Source organism: Argiope bruennichi, chromosome 4, assembly GCF_947563725.1.
Source record: "Argiope bruennichi chromosome 4, qqArgBrue1.1, whole genome shotgun sequence".
Taxonomy (NCBI): Eukaryota; Metazoa; Arthropoda; class Arachnida; order Araneae; family Araneidae; genus Argiope; species Argiope bruennichi.
In genome coordinates this window covers 132887800-132912466 of record NC_079154.1, presented here as the reverse complement: position 1 = coordinate 132912466, position 24667 = coordinate 132887800, and the positions used below count along the sequence as shown (strand labels likewise).

The 24667-nt window shown below is 27.7% G+C and overlaps 1 protein-coding gene across 1 annotated transcript; it reads right to left on the bottom strand.

Annotated features, from left to right (window-relative positions):
- Positions 1-6090: 6090 nt before the first annotated feature.
- LOC129966062 (zinc finger C2HC domain-containing protein 1A-like) lies at positions 6091-24659 on the bottom strand. The gene is made up of 9 exons (XM_056080425.1): positions 24458-24659; positions 23701-23771; positions 23113-23229; positions 19854-19986; positions 15610-15755; positions 15024-15226; positions 11238-11363; positions 11048-11137; positions 6091-10165 (listed from the first exon to the last, which is right to left on the bottom strand). Exons 1-9 carry the CDS (start codon positions 24492-24494, stop codon positions 9877-9879), a joined length of 1212 nt encoding a protein of 403 aa, XP_055936400.1. The 5' UTR covers positions 24495-24659; the 3' UTR covers positions 6091-9876.
- Between the last annotated feature and the right edge of the window lie 8 nt (positions 24660-24667).

The window sequence follows — 24667 nt, the reverse complement described above, 5'->3', positions numbered from 1 at the left end:
GAAAACCTTCTCTTAAACCGTTTAGATAAAGGCACAATAGAGGAAATTCCACAGAACGAGATAAGCTCTTGTGGTAATTATTTATCTAGAGCTCCAATTCCTCCAGCATTTGATACCCCAGCTAGATCCATCTTTAAATCAGCGCCTGAAACATGATCCTAATCTTATTGAGCTTATGCCAGATTTATTTATTTTTAATTCAGAGAGAGAGAATTTGACGTTACAGCTGGCATTAGATACGCTTTTCCGCAAATAAATATTCGTAAGGATGATAGAGATTTCCAGCGGCTCTTGTGGTGGGAAAATATGAAAGAAAAGAAATTGGGAGTTTTCCGTCACACAAGGCAATGATTATTTTAAATGTGCAGATCGTATGCGAACATTTTATCGACAGAGGGGTAGTAATATTTTTTCCCTTAATCGTTGCTTGGTTGAAAGATTCTTAATACCCTGCCATCTAAGAAATAATTTAATTATAATTATATTAATTTATTACAAGTAATAATTTAATTATAATTATATTAATTTATTACAAGTAATAATTTAATTATTACTTGTAATAATTAACAATTAAATTCTTAACTATCCTTATTTAATACCTCCTCGTCGGAGATGTCTTTCTCCCCCTCCGTCCAACGGTTGGAAAATTTTTTCACCTCCTATTCTATGTTTGTTAACGTATGCAAAAGACGTCTTTCTGTTATTGATTTTCTTTTTATAATGAAGTTAGTGCCTAGTGTTATATGCTGCTAATGCTCGTTCTTTCGCAGATAAAAATCTCTTGAGATTATGGAATATCATCAGAGATAAGGAATTCCAAGAATATTTGGGATTAAGATACTGAACGGAATTATATAGTCAGGAAAGCCCTCTGGTGGAATGGATTTTGTGAAAGGCTGCATGACCCATCAAATTATGCCTGAGAAAAATTCTCACGCAAATATCTTTCTAATATGAAGAATTGAAAGCTACCTTTCTTGAAGTGGAGGCCACTGCATACCTATCAGTATAATGAAATTGAAGAGAACGGAATGACTAACATCAGCGCATTTTTCGATTGAGAAATGTTTAGCATCATCAACTTCTGTACTGCGTCCCTGTGTCTTTAAACTAAAAAATGATTAAAAAAAAATAAAAAAAATTATCGACCCAGCTTATTGGAAAGGGTCTGTAAATATGGGAAACAAGAGTACACATATGAAAGAAGTCGTTCATCAAGCATAGAAAGGTATTCCTTTTGGACTGTTTCCAGAAAGGTCCAACTTATATTTTGAAGGACTCGACTGCTTTGCTTCATGAGAGACTTCTCCTGTGGAGTTGTAAACATAGTGGCAAGATAAGAGTATGCAAATAGCAATCTTATTCGCCGTCCAGTCCAATCGCTGTACTCTCTAGAAGTGATTTCAACTTAGGATTTGCAAAAAAAAGAATTTTAAATATTAGATATCATTTCTCTAATCCCATAATTAACCGCTATGAGTTCAACAGAGAGGGGCTTGCAGATTTATTGCGAAAAATTACGTGATTTGGTCTCAACGACGGAAACCAAAATATTGCGGGATACATTTAACACTTAGAATGGTAAAAAGTTTGATTAAAAAATGCATATACGTGATAAAAACCAGATGTAAACGAAAATGTATACATTTTTTGTAAATAGTTAGTTAACAAATCACGAATTGCCAAAATAAAAAAGTAGTTTTCATTAAATCTCATATTTTAAGTGAAACTTTGTTTTTGATAGTTGCATGTAAGAGCCAAACTCATTAACTATGCAAGTTACAAAATATTCAGAGTATTTTTATTTCATTGATGCATCAAAATTCAGTACAAATACTATTACCTTTTCATCGCATTGTTTTATAATTTCCAGTTCCTTTCCAACTATAATAAAATTAAATAATTTGCACAGCTGAATTAATGCAATCAACATGATGGTGAATCTACAGTTAACCGAAGACAAATATTGCATAAAAATATAAAAAAAATATTTAAAGAGATCATTTAAGATTAACCTTAAATACATTATGAAAAATGTTCCATAAAATATATTACAGAAAAAAAACGTTGATAGAAGTATTTATATTCAAACAAAATATTACCAACATTTTTTAAATAAAAAAGATTTAGCACAGGGAAAACCATATATTAACTCATTAAATAAGTATTCCCTTTAATTTTCCCGTTTCAGTTAGTAAAAGAAAAGTTTAAAAATGTCATCCAAAAATTTTTACGAAATTCAAACTTTTTCTTAAATTTATAATTTTTGCGACATTTCTATTTATCCTGTTCTGTCAAACCATCAGAAATGATGTGGAAAATACGATTTCTTGGCAGCTACACACCAACATGGAAGATGTAGCCCTTATTCCATTTATTGTCTTATGTGCAATACATCGTTTTGGCAACTGTGGAATCATATGATGTTCAGAAGGTGAATTACACCTAATTGCCCCCCAAAAATTCAATTCCACTCAAATGCTTTCCGAGAAAACTGCATGTTCTTGTCTTTAGTTATTTGTGAATTTTTTGATTTTTGAATTTACTTTACATTTCTGAAACGCAAAGTATTTTAGAAAATGGTTTTAATTCTTTCTCTCTTTTTTCTTTGTCATTTTTCAAACATATATTTATAAATCGAATATCTCCCTTTTCCACCGTTTTTCTCCCCTCCTTGCTTAGCAAGACTGTAGAAATGTACCCAAAATCATCAGTTTGTAAATCAAATATCTTTATTAATTGACTTTGCCATGATGGCTAGATGATAAAGTCTCGGTTTCAAGTTCAAATCCTGTTTCATCAAAAAATGCTGTGCGAGTGGAACTAGTGCCCTTTAAATAAAGCTGCCACTCAAATCTCTATTTTTGTGAATCCATGAAAAAAAATAATACCCTATTTCTTTTCCATGTACGTATATGCAAGATGCAAGGAAATGCACAAACAGTACATATATTTATATGCTAGGTATCATGCAATATGGTTGTAATGAATGGAAAAGCCAAGGAAAGGAAGCAATAATTTAACATTATTGAAGTAATGTATTAAAAGGAGGTCTATATCCAATATAGACAAAATTTATATATAAGAGACAAAATTTATATATTAAGGGGGCGGATATAATACCTCTCATGTTCTTTTATTGTAAGTCGCACAAAATTAAGGACTCAAATGAAATAAAGTACGAAACATTTTTGCTATTATGATACAAACTTAATGATTATTTAACAAAAAAATGTAAAAAAGCTAATTACTGTATTTATTTTTGCCAATTCATATATTTGGGCATCAATTTCTGCGGATTTTTGAGCCACCAGTTTCATTTTTTTTTTTCGCAACATTTTTATTTGAATGTGTCTGCCTTGCATTTGCTGGATTTTTTTCGTTTCCCCTGAACTTTTTTCTTCTTTTCTAATGCTTCACAATACCTAACACGTGCTAATTTAGCATACTGAAGGAAATCTTTTGAACATTTAAAATACCTCCATAAAAGTTTATGACATCATACACAGTTCTAAAACCAATTAAAGAAACATATTTAAGATTTTCAATAAGCATATCCTTGTTCATATCATATCCACTTTCGAAAGTCACACTGTCATGAAACTACACGAAATTTTTACAACCTTCCAAAAATAAGGAAATTCTTCGAATTTCAAAATATTCGAATAGAAATAATCTAAACGAATTCTTTCATTAAATGAATCAAGTTATCTTTATATTCATATTTTAATTTTTTCATGAAAATTCCAAACTGTATCTTACGTTCTGAACACGCCAGGGAAATTTGTGCTTTAGAATAAAGAAGTTGAAGCAAATCAACTTTTCGTTTTTCATACTAATGCATTGCTTAATTGCAATTGTAATCCACATTTATTGTAATAAATAACTGTGGATATAAACGGGATGCGGCTTTTAAAACAGGAAAATTTTTAGACATGCCTTTAAATATTTTTTACAGTATTTTTCACAAATACAAAACACTTAGCTAAAAAATTCCACTTTTTAGTTTCACTAGATCCATCAATAATTAAATAGCTTGTAGTCACTATTCCAATATCGGTATTTTGTCTCAGTCTTAAATTTTTAGGATAATCAAGTACTATCAAAAATAAGCCGCCTAATGTTTTTGCTTCTGTTATGCTTCGTGTGACAATATTTTTCATTAACTATTTAACAAGAATGAAAAGATCTTCATATAAGAAAGGTCTGAAATTTATTATATATATGATATAAAATATAAGAAAATGCGATAATTAAAATACAAGAAAAACTAATTTTAGCCAGAATCAATTTATACTGAGAAGCATTTATAATATGATCACTCATGGCAGATGCAGGCAAACTTTTTTTTTTATTGAAATCTATGTATTTCTTCAGGCTGCCAAAAACTTTTAGAGCATTTTCGGAAATACCGACATTTTCTATCCAGAGGATACAACAATGGAAATTCAGAAGAACCTCAACTTCCAGGAGATCAGCTAAGCTAAATTTAAATCTATTGCTTTTAGAGTAACATCTACTTTCCAAGCAGTAGATTTATGTTCACGCTGAAACATTCCACAGATTATGAGTAGCACATGCACCTAGATCTAAAATTTTACACGAAAGTTCTTTGACATGTTTTAAAATTTTTATATTTACATTTGGCCCATCCATACTAATTTATAAAAGTGACTGTATGTCCAAGCTGGATATAACTTATTTAAAAATTTCAAACAGTTTTTGAGCAGTAGGATACCTTCAAAATACTGATTTTTTTTTTTTTTTTTTTTTTAATATCTCGTGAAGAATATTGGTTGATTCATACCAATGTCTTACAATAAGATCCATTTGACATTTTTGTGAAATTAGGTTCAAAGTTTCATTAAAACATATTATAAATTTTTTATTGCTTAAAGATTTCTCAAGAGATTGCCGAAAAAAATGGAGCTAATATATAACAAATAAGGTACAACATTTTTGTATGGTTTAACACACACACACACATATTTGTCTATTTCACTATCAGTCAACATGTGAGAAAATATTTCCACTATATTGTTGAAAGCATTAAAAGATGAATGTGGCACCACAAGTTTTTATGCCCATAAAAGTTCAGCTTTAAATAATTGTTCTTAAACTAAAAAAATTGGAAATCTGTTTATTTTTGGACATTTAATTTGAGGTTTCCAAATCTGATGTATCATCTTTTCTGTATTCTTTTTAGATACAAAGTCCAACAGCATTGACGACTTTGAACTGCCAAGCAGTCTTATATGCTTTCTTATTTTGTCATGACTAGCAAGTGTCTGTTTTTCCATATTATTTAGGTTGATTATCTTCTTACAGAACAAGTAGTACACAACAAATTGATTTTGTGGAGCTTGTCAAACCCATTCAGCAAAAGCAAGATTGATTTTTTTTTTTTTTTAAACTCTCCAATTAGTATTAAATATGGCTTTAGCTCATTGTTAAAAAAAAAAAAAAAAAAAAAAAAAATCTCTATTTTATTTCAAATAAGCTCTCATAGTTTTTTAAGAAATAAACAAACTACTCGATAAATTCACATATGGTAGGTGCTACCAAGCTGCTTCCGCAGATTGAATGTTGCTACTTACACACAAAAAAAAATGCATTCTATTCTTTCATGCAGTTACAGAAGTCTCATACATACTCATTAACTGCAATTCAGGAATCTCATGGCAAAAGAACAACTGTCTGGCAAATTTACAAATGATTTCATATTCCCTGTGTTTTCCCAATGGCGTGCAACCCTGTTAAATCCAATTTGGATATCACGTCCTTCCTTTGGCATGGAAAGAAAGCTTGGAGAATAGAGTGCAGCGTGGAAGTCATTTTTACGATCTGATGCAAAGATGAGTGTATAAGATGTGCAAAAAATAGACTTACTGTTGCTTTAAAACCAAAGTTTAATATACTTAAAGAGGACGGGGGACGATGGTAAGAATGAAACTGATCAGATAAAGCTATATGTAAATGTATATAAATATTGTGTATAGAAATAATTTTCTAACAATGCATAAATAATTAAAAATAAGAACACTACACTAATAAAAGAATCTTTTTAATGAGAGACATTGTAATGCATTTTCAACAAAATAATTTTCATTCATAATAAACTTTGACTAGAAAATTGCTGAAACAATCATATAAACTTAAAATAATATAATCACAAACCTATTTAGAGCAAAAGCAGGTATACAATTATCTTCAAAGTGATCGTGATCTGGATATAGCTGAAATTTTATACATTTTAAATTCCTAAAATCCAGAATTTTCGGATTAGATGGTTAGGTTGAGTATGTTATAGATATATACATAACAGTTTTTTCTTTTAAGACATCTGCTCAGTATAAGCAGATTTTTTTTTAAATTTTAAAAAACTAAATATTAAAAAAAGCTGGTTACTATAAATAAAAACTGATTGATCTGATTGACTGCAATGTTTATATTAATTATTTGAACGAATGTCAGATTTTTTCAAATATAGTAATTTCTGGAAAATTCGAAATGAAGCATCCTAATATATTTGCTTAACTCAATTAACTTATTCTTCTGTTAGTTAAGAAAAAAAGGAAAAAAAAATGTTTAATTTGATTCATAAATTGTAATTTATTTTTCGACTGGTCAGATATTTGCTATAACATATAATTCTGCAATCCTTGTTTGACAATAATCTATTTATAATTCAAACTAGTTTCCCGATTCTCACTTTAGTGTCGCAAGTACAATGTTTCATTATTTAATAACACTGATGTAGTATAAAATGTACAAAAGAGTTCTTGGACGGAAAATTACAACTAGAATTTACTGACTAGATATTTATATAAATATAAAACTCTATTTAAAAGATTTATTTCTTTCTACTGCTCATCTTTTGCTGCAACTTTTATATAGATAGCATCCATTTATAAAATTTTTAAAAAATGGTTTTTGATTTAAAAAGTGCATACCAGTGAATTATATCTATATAGAGAAGAAATATTTTCATATTATATTCAACTTGGGTAAAGCAGCATTTACAGAAAGACAAAAAACACTGATTGTTCTAAGAGTTGATTGTTTAACTCTTAATGACCACAGGCCATACATGACTCCAAATATAAAATATTACTAGAACTTATAGAAGAGATACTTAAATTTATAAATAGTAACAGTACAACTGTTGTAAGAGACTGATGTTTCTATTGACCTTTAACAATTTTATCAATAAGCAAAAATAAGGCACATTAAAATATTTCAATTAATGCACTCATGCCATATTTTTATGTTTAAAATACTAGCTTTTCATAATCAATAACAAATAAAATAAATGAAAAAAATATTCCTTACTGAAATCTGTTGTAACTACTATTAGTAAAAAATACATCTCTATCACAGAATGATACTGATTACAATATTATGAATCTTAATATAATTTTAATAATCAATAATTATTAAAGCATATACCAGTATAAGACTAGATTTTATAATAAAATAAATATTTAAATATGCAAACTTAATTTCCATAAATCTGGTACAAATGAATTCTGCAAAAAAAAAACTTTTTTTTTTTTTAATGAAAGACAAAAAAATTGAGCTACAGACACCAATACATAAATATGCTTGTTATTATTGTCATAAGCTCATTGTACTTTTGCATGCATAACACCATATCAATTATTTGGTAAAAAAAATCATAAATTAGATTTGTACCACAATCAATAAATCACAATAAGGTAGTAGGGCTGACAAAGTGCTAGAAGTTCATTATCTTAAGAGGGTTAAAGTCAGAGGAATATATAAATAAATTAATTAATAAACTCAATGAATATCTTTTGGTTTGAATGTTAGATTTTAAAGAAATAATAAATACTTTTGCTGTAAAAAAACAATTTTAAATTGTAAAATACTGTTAATCAACAAAAATATTTAAAAATTATCAAAGAAAGATGAAAAGAAATTCTGGATTATTATTCCATCTGAATTATAAGATACTATAAAATCAACTAATTATATAAAGATTGATTAAGAATCTCAAAATATGAAGCTCTTTTAAATTAACAAAGATTAATGAATTTCAGTGTTATGTAAGAATTTCTAAGAACCCCAAATAAACATTTAGTACTAAACCAATGATATTAGTTTCCTAGATTAGTTGCAGCCAAAAGTGCAATGATGTACCAACATAAAATAGCAATACCCCCATTTTTTTTAATTGCAATCCTCATATCTACCCTCAAAAAATGCCACATTGGGATGGCTGTTGAAATTAAGCCTAAATAATTATATACATAAAATATTCTTGAATTAATATGGCTGGCCAAGCAGCTGATCAATACATCTTAATTATTCAAAAGGATTAATTAAATTATTTAAGAAACTAAGTAATATAGAAGTTATAAAAGCAATTACCAATAAAAAATACAGTTAAATCATGTAAAAGCATTTGAAACTATATTTTAAATATAATGATTGACAAATTAAAATGTACATTACATGCAATTATTTCCCAAAACAGCATCAGAAGCAGGAGCCCTCAAAATGCTTATTCCAGCTCTGACAAATAGAATGCACATTCATTTTAAATTTTTCTCATATATCACAATTTTCACTTAAATATCAGTTCAAATTCTTTATTTATTTATTTTGCTCATTTAAATTTTTAATATATTAGATATTTCCTAAACACAAAAACTAACATTTCATAAAATTTTTTTGAAGGGATTAAAAAATATTATTTAACTTTTTTTATGATACATTATTATGATGACATTTAATGAAAAAGACATCTTCACTTAATTTTCAATCTAGAGTTCTATCTATTAATACTAAAGGCGGAAATGTGTCTTTTATTTGTTACAACATTACAGCCCTAACTTGAGACAAATAAATATACTTTGAAGGATGGGACTGTGCACCTAAAGCAATTTTTTGAACTGAATAATTTGAATCAATCAAAAATGAAGCAAAATTTTAATGGTGAGAGATAGTTATCAAATATATTACCTCGGAATTCAAAATTTTTTCACCAAGTTAAATTTAATCTAATTTTGGAATTAATCGAGATAACTGAATATATATAGAAATACTAAAACGAAAGAAAAAAAATCATTATTTCTAATTTTAAGAAATATTATTTTAATTCTGAGAAATAACAGTAAAAAAAAAAGTAATTTTTGTTAAATTCAACTAACTAATACCCCTTCAGCCCCAGATAAGGATATTCAGGGTACTTGCTCAATTTGTCTCACCTTTGTTATACCACTGCAAATAGAGAACTAGATAAAATTAAATAGAATAAAATAAATAATACTTGAAAAACTTGCATATTTTTTCAATCACTTTTCAATAGTGATATGCATTCAATTGAGCTGCATTAATGCAAATACAGCCTTATATTAATAAACAATTCATCACTAAGAAAAGAAAATTGAATTAAATTAAAATTATTTTCTTTAATGTAGCTCACAAATAGATGAGAGCAAGTTCCTATTTCTTTTCTCTCAAATACTTTTAGAGGAAGCACGATTCTTTGTCATATTGAACAAGGGAATAGTGTTAGAGGGAAGAGGCAGTGCCATTTAATATATCTCATATCAAACTGCTCCTCCCTCTTTCTGGTTTCTCAGCCAATCAAGGGATGACATAAAAAAATGTGTGTCAAAAAATAAGCGAGTGATTTGTGCTACATCTCCCCAACTTGCAGCCTTACTATTAGTTCCACTAAGTTCATGCTCATGATGTAGCACTTTTCTTCCTCACACCAAATGTATGATTTTTACAATTGATTATGAAAAAATAAAAAATAATAATGCTATTGTATATTTGTATTGGTAAAGCTTGCATGGATTATCATTTATGTTAAAATGAACACATTCAATTCAACTCTTTCTTTTACGAGAATGTGAGAGGTTTATCATTCATTCCCAAAATGAACCTCTGTGCTCCACATTCACAACAATACTTGGCACTGACTATAGGATACTTCGTCCCACAATTGTAGCAGAATCGCGGAAGTCGGTGCTCACTGCTACCACTTCTATTAATGGACGGAAAAGAGGGATCACTACTGCTACATTGCCCTTCACCATCACTTGTCCATGAATCCCTCTTTTGCTGCAAAGATGATAGGATACTATGAATCTTGGAATTACTTTTCTTTGAAAGAGTACATTCTTCAGGGCTGAAACAAAACAAAATGTGGGCATTTCTTTCTTTGCACTTACTTAAAAAAAATTTCATAAAAATAAGTTTTATAAATATTATTTATAATTATATTTATTATATTATTTATAATATAATATTATTTATAATAAGTTTTATAAATATTTATAGTATACTAAAAAGTAGAAATTTTTTAGTTTTCAATTTATTTCATAACAGACAATACTATAAAATCTTGCATTCAACTTCTTTCACATTCACTATCAGATGGTGCAAATTATATGAAATCAAAATTTAATTAAATTAATCAATTGACTGATAATTTATATTTTGATTGTGAAACTTATTTAATGAAATCTTACAATCACAAATTATCCTATTTCAAACAACATGTGGATTACAATGTATCATTAGAAGATATTTATGTTTAAATAGAAAAGGGCTTTAAGCTATAAGACACCCTCATACTATTCCTGGGTGAGTCACAAATAAGTCAGTCATAAGTTAGTCAGTAAGTTAGATACATAGCTAATGCATTAAATTCAGGAAATATTAAAATAACATATTATCATTTAAAATACATAAATGAATAAAACTCCAAATCTTTAAGGGCATGAGTTAAAAATAGATTACAAAATTCCATTTCTGCAGATATGAAACAAGTCAAATTAAATATACATATAAAATTCATGATTGCTACTAGAGTTTGTTCATCTTCAGTACAATTTGCCAACCTGAAGTATAAACTTCTTTAAAAATTCATCCTATAAGCCATACTCGTAAAAATTACACACAAATTAACTTATAAAAATAAAAAAGTTTAAAAATAATAAATCTGTATAAATACAAGTATATTTTCAAATATGAATGTAACTAGTGCTAGTAGTTCAAAACTGAATACCTTAAAACCATATCTTCTAAAAAATCATCAGAAGTACTGAGTTCTGACAGTCTTAGCCTAAGAGCAGCTAGCATATCTAAATTTTTATTCCTGAAATGCATATAAAAAATAAATTCTTTTGAATTTAAGCAGGAAAAAAATATAAACTTGCAGAAAAAGTAAATGCATATAGACATTTAAAAAAACTCACCTTTCTTTATTATATACAGGAAACATCTCCTTAAATTTCACAGTTTTTTTATTTATGTTATCTGAGTCATTTTCCTTGGCAATAGCCGTAATTAATATATTCTCATGGGAGTCTGTTAATTGCTGACTAAAATTTAAGAAAATATAAATTGTACAAGGAAATAAATTCATGCAAACAAAATAGCTACACTGAATAAATTAAAGTATTTTTTTTTTTTTCAACAATAACGAGTTATTTTTAAATCTTAGATTTAAGTAACTGATCTGAACACAATTCTACAGGCTCTAAAATTAATATTTTAAATTCCAAAATCTGTACCTCTGTAGCAATTAAATCTCTCAGCCCACTGACATATGAACCAGTTATACTTATATGATATATAGAACTAGTTTCTATACAGGTAACTAAAGAAATACAACAACAACAAAATTTTTTACAGTACATAAACTAAATTATTATTTTAATCACCCTAATTCTATGCATTATTTACTTTTTGGTACATTTCATCTTCAAGGAAAATATGCTGAAAAATTAGCAATAAAAAAAATGATTTTCACTTAAAAAGAAAATTATAAAAATTATAGTATAGAGAGGAAAAATTTGACAAGTTGAAACTATGAAGATAAATTTTTAAAAAAACAAAAATTAAGATAATATAGATCAGCAAAAAATGCTTTTGATAATTGTTTTAATTTTGATAACTGATTTTTCTGTAATTTTCAGTGCTGATTCCAAGAATGAATTCCATCTTGTTGCAAAGCTTGAACATTGTTATAAAGTTTAAAGTTTGTAAAGAAACAACAAAAGTGTAAAGTTTTTTAAAAAATGATTACATATTTATACTAGCACCAATCACTGGTTCGATTTTACAAATTTTTGTTTCTTATAGAAGTTTATGATCTTTGAATATATCAATGGCCATATTTTCCTTATCAACCTCCATTTCTGAAAGAAACTGAAAAATACTACTTCACTATATATTCTCTGTAGGGAAAGAAAAAGAGATATATTTGCTTTTGCCATTAACACAGTTTTTTCAGATGTACTATTAGTGTTCTTGCTGATGTACAATGGACTCAAGTCCAGTGGGAAGCTATTTTGGAGTGGTTAAGTAGTTGACACTTTTTTTTAATTCTTTGCTGTGGAATGAAAGATTTTACAGGTAATTAAATTTATCATGCTTTTATAAACTCTGGTAATGTTTGTGAGAATTAAGAATTTTATGAGAAGTGAGAATTAAGTATTTTGTTGGAAGGAGTTGCCTATTCTACAATATTAATGCATCATATATGAGTCAAACCTTCGAATTTGGAGTTTTGCACTGATCTTTACAGAAGTATCACTTTACAAGTTATAACGCTTTTGGTAAAAAAATTGATATTTTTTTAATAGACACATAAACCTGGAAAGACACAAAGCTTTCAGTTTTAAAATTTCTTAAGTCTGTTTGCTAGAATTTATTTTTATTTGCAAGATCCCAGAATACAGCTTTCAAAACTAAGACAGCTTTCAATAAATAACCGACTATGGATTTTACTGAACCAGAAAATGTTATTTGAATTGAAATAACTCATTATTAGATAATAATTCATAAATGACAAATTTATCAAATGATTTTTCAGGTTCTAGCATATAAATGTCCACTAAAAAGAACCAAGCCCTTCCCCTCCCCCTATAAGATGATTAGAAAAAGGAAAGACAGACAATGGCTTTGGTCATTTAAAGCCTAAAAATCTGCATGGAAATTAGTCAGATCCTATATGTCAAAGGGAGGACATATAGGATCCTTAAGGCCCTTAAGGTATGAGGGACCCTTTAAGGCCAGCCCAAAAAAAACTGATCCTTCACTTGACTCATGACATATGCAAGCAGCCAGATATCAGCCCAGAATCTGGTAACAATTATATCTGGTCTACTTACTCAGAAAGCTTTTCAAGATATAAATGATACACCAAGAAACATTGAGCTTTATCAATCTAATGAGTCACAATATGTTATCAACAGATAAGGCTTTGCTTGTCAAAAAGTAGGGAGAAGCAAAGAGGTGACCAGCTAGCTTCTTAAGAGGTCTCCTTGCTTGCCATTTAGGGAAGGGAGGAAAAAAGAAAAAGAAAGAAAGAAGGAGACGCTGGAGGAGATGAACAATCTGAAAGGAAACATGATAAGCAGGATACTTTGAGGTCATGAAGTCTGTCATAACAGTGGAAAATTTAACTATGAGGAGAGTATTAGGACAGGAATACTTCTTCATAGCTTTAAAACGCTTTAAATAAGAATTTGATCCTATATTCTAAACTGACATTTACATAATATATTTCTTTTTCATATTTTATTTATTCATTTTCTTTTTACTACATTTAGAAGCCAAACTAATTCAATTGTACAATAAATTTATGAGATAATTCATGGTATCATGAACAAAACTATCAATAATGAAATATCTCATAGTCAGAAGTCATCCTGCTAAGCAAGAGCATTTTTTAAATCTTGTATTGTTATTGCAAATTATATATGTATAGCTTAACATCTTAAATCTTAATTGTAAAGACATATTTTCTATATCATTTATTAACATAAAAAATGATTCTTATTAATTCTTAAATTTTTTAAAAGAGCAATTTGTTATCAGTAGGCAACTTCTAAAATGATAATAAATACCAATAAAGTTTAGTATGAAATTTTGTTCTGCAAGTTGAGTAGAAATCTTATCGCATATTACACAACTAAGAAAATTTTTAATAAATTATCTGTTAATATGAAATTGAAAATTCATGGAAAATTCATGGAATTCCAATTCATGGAATTTTATTTAATGTTTTGGAATGCAAATGCTTCACCAATATATTTGTCTGTACACATTACTAATACTATTTCTGTACAATATTCCCACCACTATTTGTATCAAAAATAAACTCATATTGTTTACTACCACTATTTTTAATTTTTCATGTTGTATATATATATATCGATTATCAATAAAGTTAAAAAGCTCAGACTTGCTTGCAATATCTGTATGATTAGGCAACCATCTACATACCTTTAAAACAGAATTTGAAATGTTTTATTAATTACAAAATGAACTGAAAACAATTTTCAAAAGCATATTTTAATTTGACATTAAAAAGTATATTTTTTCAAAATTTAATTGTTTTTTTTAATCTTTAATTTGCAATTTATTATCATAGATAATATGGAATCTATTAATCAGTTGTTTTTTTTTCTGAAATTTGTTATCAGTTGGCACCAAAGATATGTAAGCAAAGCTTAAATAGATTTTTCAATTAACTGATGAGTTATGGAAACATTAAAATAGTGCCTAGCCATAAAAAAAAAAAAAAAAAACCATGGGTACAAAACTTCAAAACTCTCACATATTAAGAAGTGAGTGAAAAATCAAATATAAAATCCAATTTTTCTACACATGAAATAATTGAAATTAAATAAAAGTGAATAATAATAATAAAAAAAACCCCACCAATTGCAACAGTTGGAACTGATAAAAAATTTAAAGATGCAGCTTGAATTTATCTAAAATGTAATCTTTGAGTTTATTTAGAACAAATCGCAATTTAAAAACACTGACCTGCTGAATAAAAATCAGAGAATAAAAAAGTGAAATTAAAAACAAAACTATTTTCAACAGAAATTTAGTATAAATTCTTTATAAAATTTAAGAAAATTGAAAATGATGATATGAAAATTTAAATTATATAATGTTATGAAAATTTTAATTACATAATGTTAAGGAAATTTAAAAATTGTTTCAAAATGATTATTCAGACTCACTTAGTTTTTAATTTTTTTTGTTGCTTGACATCAGAAAGTTTTGTGCCTTGTGCAAATGACTTAACAGTCGGTAAGTTACGAGAAGGAACAGGAGGTGAAGAATGGATACGTAAATGAGAAGATTCGCGGATGGATTCAGCAGACTTCACTAATCTATTGCTATGGTCTGGTGAATTTTTCTTTCGTGGTAAAGGAGCTTGATACTGCATAATACAAAATAATTATATATAATTATTTTATTATATCTAGTCACACATAAGCAATCAATATTTTAATCTAAAAAATAACAAGCCTTTTCTGAATATTGTCAACTTTACTCAGGACATACATAAGTGTTGAATTTGATACATATATGGATGAAATTTCATCTCATCTTCACTATATTGTCACAATTATAAGATTTTCAATTTATAACAGGACATTACATATCAGTTCTGCATTACTATTAACTATTAGGGGAGACTTTTTCATTCAAATTGTTATTCATAGAACCATTAATTCACTATTGAACAATTAATCACTGAAAATTATACTGAAGCATTGAATACTTTCATACTGTTAATACATTTTATCTATACATATTTACTTTTACTCTAGCCTTCAATCTCTCCATAGCTTCTGCATTGGGAGGAGTTTTGGGCAATCTGTTTTTCTGTTCTTGGCACCAAGATATGTGGCGATCAGCAGCTTTTTGATTGAAATATCTTTCACACCAAGGACACTGTTCATAGCCTGAAGTTAGAAGAAGAAATTCTGAAATGCATAATCTTCTTTCGTTTCTATACCATTAATCAAATAAAAAAGCTTAGAAGTTAACATAATTTTTGAAAAATGGTTAATTCCGATAAAAGTTGAGTTTAATAAGGAAAAAGGAAAAAAATGATGAATAAGCGCAGTTGATTAATGTGGTGCAAAGTTTTTTTCTAAGCATGATTATGTCTATTAAAATTGAAAATTTTCCCATAAACAAATCATTTATCAATTTTTTTTATATCAGAATATTCCAATTTTGTAGAATAAATAACATGCTTAATTTTTTTAAATTAATAGCTATCTATCTTCTAAAGAGTAAAAAAATTTAGGAATGCTCAAGTATGAAAATTAAAAATGCTCAATCATGAAAATAAAAAATATATAGAAAATAATACATTTTGACGAAAAAAATTTAATAATTTCAATAATTCACCAAATTTTGAGTACTCTTTTAAACCACAAATATTTACTCCCCCCCCCCCTCACCAATATGATACAAGTAAAATTTATTTATCATTTGTACCTCACAGATTCTGCAAAATTCATTTTGCAGTTTTGATAGAATTTATATAATCAATGTTTGTAAACCTATAATTAAAATGTCATTGCAGTAAGACAAAAATAAAAACATGATATTAATGTTACATTTTAAAATATTTTATTTTAATTGACATCATGCATAAATAAGCCTGAAGGATTTTATTTTCATAACATACAGATTTTTGCTATTATGATTATCAGAAATTAATACACAAGTTTCTAAATTCAGTGGGTACAAATTCATTGACAAGACTATGTATACAATGTATAATCATAACTTTAATAGGTATAAGAATATAAGATATATAGAAATCAATCAGAAATATTGTTGCCAACAATACAAATTGTTAATTTTCAAGAACACAAGACAGTTCGTAGTAAGCACTTTTGCAATATACAATATAAAGTATATATAACATTCATCATTTTACAATTTAAACCTTTTTCAGCATGTTAATCCCTTACTTGCTGCCCCCCCCCATACCCTGCAGATCTTATGTGCTAGACCTTTAATTATCTTTACAATAATATCTTTCTACTCAGTTTTAAAACATAAATAAGTCCTAAGTAAGCTCTTGTTCGAGGCTCAAATTACTGTGTTTAAATGAAATAGTTATACTTATATAGCTAGTAATAAATAATAGAAGAAGACATTTTGTATCTGTTTTGCACTTCAGCTGCAACATAGAAGTAATAAACAAAACAAAAATGTAAAATAAAAACAGGGTTGTAACTTAAATTTGGTATTTTCCTTGTATGTATATTCAAGAAACGAGGAATTGTGCAAAGAGTTTTATACATTTAATCGTGTAATAACATTTAAAAATTCCAATTTATTAATGGACTATCCATAGATAAAATCTTTCTAGATTTTAGATAAAATCTTTCTCAAATCCAATTTTTCCATAAAATTAATCCTTTGATGAAAAATTCAGTAGGATTTTTCACTAAAGTTGAAGCTACACATCTAATTCTAAACTTCCAGTTATTTTGGATTTTTTTTCTCCTCCCCTATTCTAAAACAGAAAGTAAACTCATTTGCCTTGTTTCAAGAAATGGTTAAACATTCATCAAGCATTAGACTATACATATTAAGAACAGATTAATTCTTAATGCATGGAACATTGCCAAATAGAAATGCATCCTTACAAGACCTATACGAATAAAAATTTTCTTCTTTCTTCAAAATAAGCAAAGAGAAATTTTTAGAGAATCTGTTGTTGTTGTTGTTGTTTCTAATGGCACCTGTTACAGATAAGCCAACTAAATCAGCGATTTTAAGACGAGAGAGCATCTCTTGTTTTTAAGTAGCGCCATCTAGGGCCAAGAGTACATCTTAGCTACTCATACGTCACAAACCTTTTTAAAGTGTGGACTTAATTCATGCATTTCATTCATTCATCCAAAGATCATAATTTAGACCTGAAAAGAGAATGATCAGCTCTGAATCAGTACCCCCAGTGATATTACCTCGACATTGTGAACTTTGTGACCATGACAGATTTTTACATGCGCTAGCCACCACATACACAGAGTCTTCAACCAGCGGGGTTCAAACTCGCAACCTAAGGGATGCGAATCCAATGCCCTATCAACTAGGCTATCCCTACCTCTTTAAAAATTCACTTTAGTAAATACTTTTTTTACAAATACTTTTTTTTTTTTTATCTATCTGAATTTGTAAACCAAAGAAAAAAGACATGTTGTTAAAAAAAATGTTGTTCAATGATTTAAGAAGATACTCTGCATCCACCAAAAGAACACTTCTAGCCAAAAATGTCTATGTTTACAGTGATCGCTAAAGGAACAGGTTACTGTAGGAAGTGTTCTTTTCGCATAGGTAGAAGTTCATTCACGTTTCTTACACTGGCATGTTTAGTGCTTAACTGGCAATATTTGGTTTTGTTACATTTAATTTTTGAAAACAAATTATTCACTAACTTCAAAATTATTGGAATCTTGAAAATATGCAATATTCCCGAGTATATAATTCCTGTAATCTGTAATGTTTTTCATATCATTATAGTATTGGATAATATTTGGCAGTAAATATTTAATAGAATTACTTCTGAACAATTGCATATGCTCATTGAATTCCAAAAAAGGAATAAAATTGTATTAACCTCTACATATTTTCATAGAATTGCTATTTTCAAGTTCAAATTAATTCTATTTTAACACTAAGAGCAAAAACTTAAATCAACAAAAACTTAAGAACTTTTTTTTTTTTTTTTTTTTGAAATTTTGACAATAATTGTGATAGACGGTAACTGAATTATACCTGTAGATTAAGGAAATAATTTAATGATTTCAATGAAAATAAAGTACTGAATTTAAAAAATATATTTTCTTTAAAAATAATTAAATTCAAAGTTCCATGCAAGAACTTGCTTTAACTTAAATTTGCAATCCAATTTCCAAAGAAAGAATTCAAAATCAATAAATTTACTTAAAAAGTTTCAAATGTTTATTATTTTAAAAATATAATCATGAAATGGATTTTTGTATTTTCAAGTTCCATATATTCAATGCAAGGGATGGTCTTATTTAAACAATTAAAAAGTTATTTATCTTCAGATTTACGACAAATATTTCAGTTCATGGCATTAAATAAAAGTTTTTGATTCAGAACAAGCTGCAAATGTATATTAAAACTTTCTTTTTTAAGAATGGGTCTTTGATTTTAGTTGAAAATCATATGAAAAATACTTTTATAATTATGTTTTTATAATTATTTTTGTGAATTTTGAAAGCAAATCTTTAAAAATTTCATAGCATGGTAAAAAAAAAAAAGAAGAAGAAAAAAGAAACATTTCTTGAATGTTAATGAAACAAACAGTTGATTTTGTGCTTTTTTTATAAAAAAAAAGAAAAAAAAACATTAAAGACACATTAGAAATAGATTTATTTCAAAGAAGAAAAGTAAATAGATTTTTTTTATTGCTTCAAACTGAGGCTACAAAAATAATCCCCAGAAATCCAACTAATTCCTCCTATTTGAAATGGATTTTTCCCTACCGAAACCCGTTTCTATGATGCCCCCTGTAAACATAGACATTTGGAGGGATGTATTTTCCTGGTAGTCACATTGAATAATGGTCTGAAAAAAGTGATGAAAATAAAATTTAAAAAAGAAAATCTTAATGATAACTAATTTATGAAAACATTAAACAGTACTGCATGGACATCGAAAATATGTTTGGAGGCAAGTTCAATAATTGAGAAAAACATTAATTTAAAATTTAATTTTCACCTTATTTTTCTGAAATTGACAATTATACTGCAATTTGAAATTGTGGAGCAACAATTTTAGAATAAGAGTTTTTTTGTTTTTCGGTCCGTGATCAAGGTTCTAACGAAAAATCAAATATGCTTTCGAGCCCCAAGTTCAACAAATTAAAATTCATGAAATTTTCAAGCACTTTGTGAATTGTATAAAAGAATTATGCAGAATGTTATTAAATTTGCATTGAAAATAATAATAATAATAAAGAAACTGTTTTGATGAGAAGAAATAAGACTATTATGAAAATATACCTGGTCGAATCTTTTTCTCTGCAGATAATCCATTATTTAAAATTTCTTTTGAATTTCTGCCTCCTCTGGTCAAGCATTTAAGATTTTCATGTCCTTCCTTTCTCTTTCCTTTCTGTCTGCCTTCCTCTTTATCCTGCATTTAAATAAAAGAAAACAACAATAAAAATAAATTTAAAAATAACATCATTATAACTATAGCAAAAATAAAAAATATTTCGATCACTTTTTTGTAATTGATTTCACTTATTGATTTTATATAAAGCATTATTATAAACTAGGCACTTTTGGTGACCAACTTGTTTGCTCAAATTGACTTCTTAAGTTATTGAATGATTAATATAGAATACATTTTTCAAAATGCATCTTACCATTTCATATAACATAAAAACCTGAATTTAATCGACTAAAACTGTTACAAATTATTATGAATACAAATTAAAAATGAGCATATACAACGAAAAAAGAAGTAAAAATTCTATTTATGAATCATGTCCAAAGAAAGTAATTTTCTAACTTGATTTTACATTGTCAAAACAGGCAATTTCATGTTTTCATAGATGAGTTTGAATTTAATGATTAAAACATCACAGACTGTATAACATATTAAATTGTAAGAATTTATTAAAATAACAAAAAAGTACAAAGAAATGAAACTGATATCATTAAAAAGTAATTTTTTTGAGTTTAAAAATGCAAAAAGTATTTTTAAGAAATAATACCTTTGGAAGATCATTATCATTAATTTCCGTAGATAAGTCCTACATCTAAAATATAAGTCGTAACCATCTACCGACAGTTAACTCTATTTTCATTGTCAATTAAACTTTCAGTTCAATGTTCTTTTCTTGATTTCTTTTACATTTTGTTTCATCAGATTGCATGAATTTTCTAGGAACAAGGTGAACATTCTTTAGAACATTTCTAATAATATTTTACAATTCCATTAATCAGGGAATCCCCGTATTGAACAATTATAAAAATGTTCAATAAAGTAGTTAGAAATGTTCATACAGCAATTTGTTTATAATTGATTGTAGATAATTTACCAAAATTTTCACCTTGTTATTTCATGATCAGAAAACAAGAATTCAACTGATTAAATTAAAACAGATTATAATGCATGGAAATTAAAAAATATATACATCATGATATAAAAATGAAAATCCTACATCAGAACTGTGTCTAAAAAAAGCTTTTTTTTCCCTTTTTTTTTTTTTTTTTTCCTTTAATTTTATTTTAAACATTTGCAAAAGTACATAATAAAATATTTTGATGGAGGAGTTTGAATTTCATCATGATATTAAAAACTGTCTGTACATTAAAAAAATTATTAAAAATAAAGAAACATTGAACAGTAATGAAATTGGTATCAATATAAAGGTAAATATTTGAGCTTTACAATAATATATAAAACACTTTTGCAATATAATTATTTTGGAACCCATAATTTCCCATAAGTAAAACATAACAATTAACCATCTGACAATGGTTATGCCTAGTTTTGTGTCTGATTAACTATGCTTTATGCCTATGTTTCCATTTATTTTTCATCTTCTTTCCATTGAATGAATGTATTTTTTGGTGACACAAAAATCTCTTTAGAACTTTTCTAATATTTCATGGCTCCCATAATTAGGTAAGTGAGATATTAAATTCAATGCAGCAATCTGAAACATTCTTATTGCTACTATTTTATAATATAAGAACAACTTTTGTGCTACATACGTTAGTATTATACACAATCTACCAATAAGTAATTGGACACCTGTGATAAAAGAGAAACACATTTCATTCATAACCAATAATTGGTAGGGCATCCACCTCAGGCAATTACAGCCTTAACCCTCCAAAAGTGTTTGGCTGATGGACAGTGGCATTTTCTTTCATTCGGCTTGAAGAAGACATATAACTTCTTTCACCAATTTTGAACGGTTGCTGCACCCTTAAATTTGTAGATCCAATTCATCCCAGAGGTTTTCTAGAGGATTCAAGTCTGGGTTCTGGGCAGGCCAGGACAATCGGTTATTCCAATCCCTTGCGAACCTCGTAATATGACAAGTAGCATTGTCGTTCTGGAAATAACAATGATCCAACTCATAAATTGCTACAGTGTACAAAGCACATTGTTGTCTAGAATAGTGGAGTAGGAATCGACATTGAACTCACCATGAATTGGGATTATGGGTCTCAGTCCACACCACAAGAAACATCCCCAGATAATAATTTCACCACCACCAAATTTAACTGTAGGCACAATGCATTCTGACAAAAGATGTTCTTCCAAGCATATACCAAACTCAAATTCAACCATCCGACTGGTAGAGATTGAACATTGATTCATCACTGCAGAGAACCCATTTCCACTAATCTACAGTCCAATTTCAACATGCTTTGCACCACTTCAACCGAGCAGCGCAGTTGGATTTTATAATCAAATGCTTATGGGCGGCTGTACGACTGTGGAAACCAAGCAAATGTGCTTCCTTGCAGATTGCATTTAATGGATACAACAGTTCCAGTTGCTTATTGAAACTCCTGGAGTATGTGGGCCATAGATCTTGTCCAGTTTTTCTGAATTTCTCTGGACAGCACTTGTCACTCTCTACCTCTTAGTTTCATAGGTCTGCCAGATTGAAGAACATTCTGACTAACTCACTAGATATGTCTTTTAAGAATCAGTCATATCTGTGATATCCAATAATTATGTGTTTCTCCAAGTGAAACAGCTTTGAATTCCATGGCATCTTGCATGCAACTAATGCCTATGCAGTTTCCTACATGATATTTAAGAACAAAAGGCGTGACATAGATCAGGACTGCAAATACCCTCATTTGCACGGATATCCAAATATTTATTGGTAGATAGTGTATTTATATATATATATATATATATATAGAGAGAGAGAGAGAGATACCTTATGAAATCTTCAATTGATCATTTTTTTCTCAGGTGATGGCACTCATTTGACATTAACATTAAATGAAATTACTTAATAAATTTGCAAATATTAAAATAGCATAAAGTCATTAAGAATAAAAAAGTGCACAAGAATTCAAAACTATTAGATAAGAAAATTCTGATTCGAAAATTGCTACATTATATTTAAGAACAAAAGGCATGACATAGATCAGAACTGCAGATACCCTCATTTGCATAAGGTAGCAGTCCTGATTTATTATTCCAGTATTATTATTATTATTACATGCAAGAAAACAATAAAATAAAGTAAAAAATTGAAAAATGAAAGTAATGACCTACTTTTTCATCAGCAACCACTGGTATTGCCCTTATTTCCCTGGCTCTCTGAAGGAAGGAATTGAACACTGTTCTATGGTTGCTTTTTTTAGATTTTTCACATATTTTTTCATGACGCTCCTTTAAAAATTAATGTTATGAAAATGAAAATTAACTATGTTGGTTTTAATTATAGCCTTAGACATATATACATAAATTTAATACCTAGATATGCTATAATAATAAATATTTAGTATACTATAATTTAAATCCTACTTTTAATATATATACATAAATGCTTCAGAAATATGAAATAAATGCAACATTAATTGAATAGCCAAATAAATAAAGAACAAGTCACTCTCTAAAATTGATTCAATATATTATAAATTGATGATTCAATATAATATTTCATTAAAAAGAAGTTTTACAAATATAAATATCTGTTGAACAGGTTTAAACGCATTACTAGAAATTTATTCATTTTATACTGAACTTTTGTATATATAATGAATTTCAGCCTCAAGTTTAATTTTCAGACAGCAAATTTACAAATATTCCAAAATTTTAAATAGCAAAAAATAAATAAATAAATAAAAAATAAACACAAACCAATGATTTTGGATTAAATGTCCGTCCACAAGTTTGACAGGATTTAAGGATAGTTTCATCCTTTTCAACATCTATAAAAAATTACAGAAAAATTAAATAAGCTGCCTTAGAACTATTTAACATGAAAAAGTTTAAATCGGTGAAAAAAAATTTAAATTCCAGCCGCATTTGAAAATATTCATTTTTAAATAGACTGAAACTTTTGGTCAAAATCAACTTCTGGTAGTAGCAAATAATGTATACAATATCTTTCTAACAATCTCATTTTAAATTTGATGTAATGTGAGAAATAAAAAAAATAGAATATTTATTTTATTTACTATGAGAAGTAAAAAATATATTAGACAATTCACATTAAATTTTTGATATACCTAATAAAATAAATGCTTCAAAATTTTTTCTGATAAAAAATCTTAAAATTAACATACATTGAAAAATTCTTAAGAAATACACATGAAAATCATTCATTAAAAAGTTAAGATTTATTGATCCAGCTATTTGGTACTTGTAAAATAAAAATATTTATAATATTAACATTATTGCAAATGTATCTATAAGCTATTGTTAATTGAGTTTTAGTTTGTTGTTGAGTTTTATTAATTTATTTGAATAAAATCTTATGAAATATTTTGACATGATTTATAATAACAATGATTCTCAAACATTATGGTTTCTAACACATTATTAACAGCAGTAATTGCTTATAACAAGTATATACCTATAAATATTAAATATATAATATAAATCATGACCGTACTTAAATTTTCAGGACAGTCGTACATAGGTAATGACATTGACGAAAAAACAAATATTTCTGCATGCCCAATTTATTGGCGATTTTTATTAACGCCTTTGATGACCAATTTCTTATAACATGCCAAAATAAAACAACAGCCCGTCAAAATTCAGCCAGTTTCTGATTCCTGACCTGGCTATTCATATTTATGCAATAAACTCACATCAATGC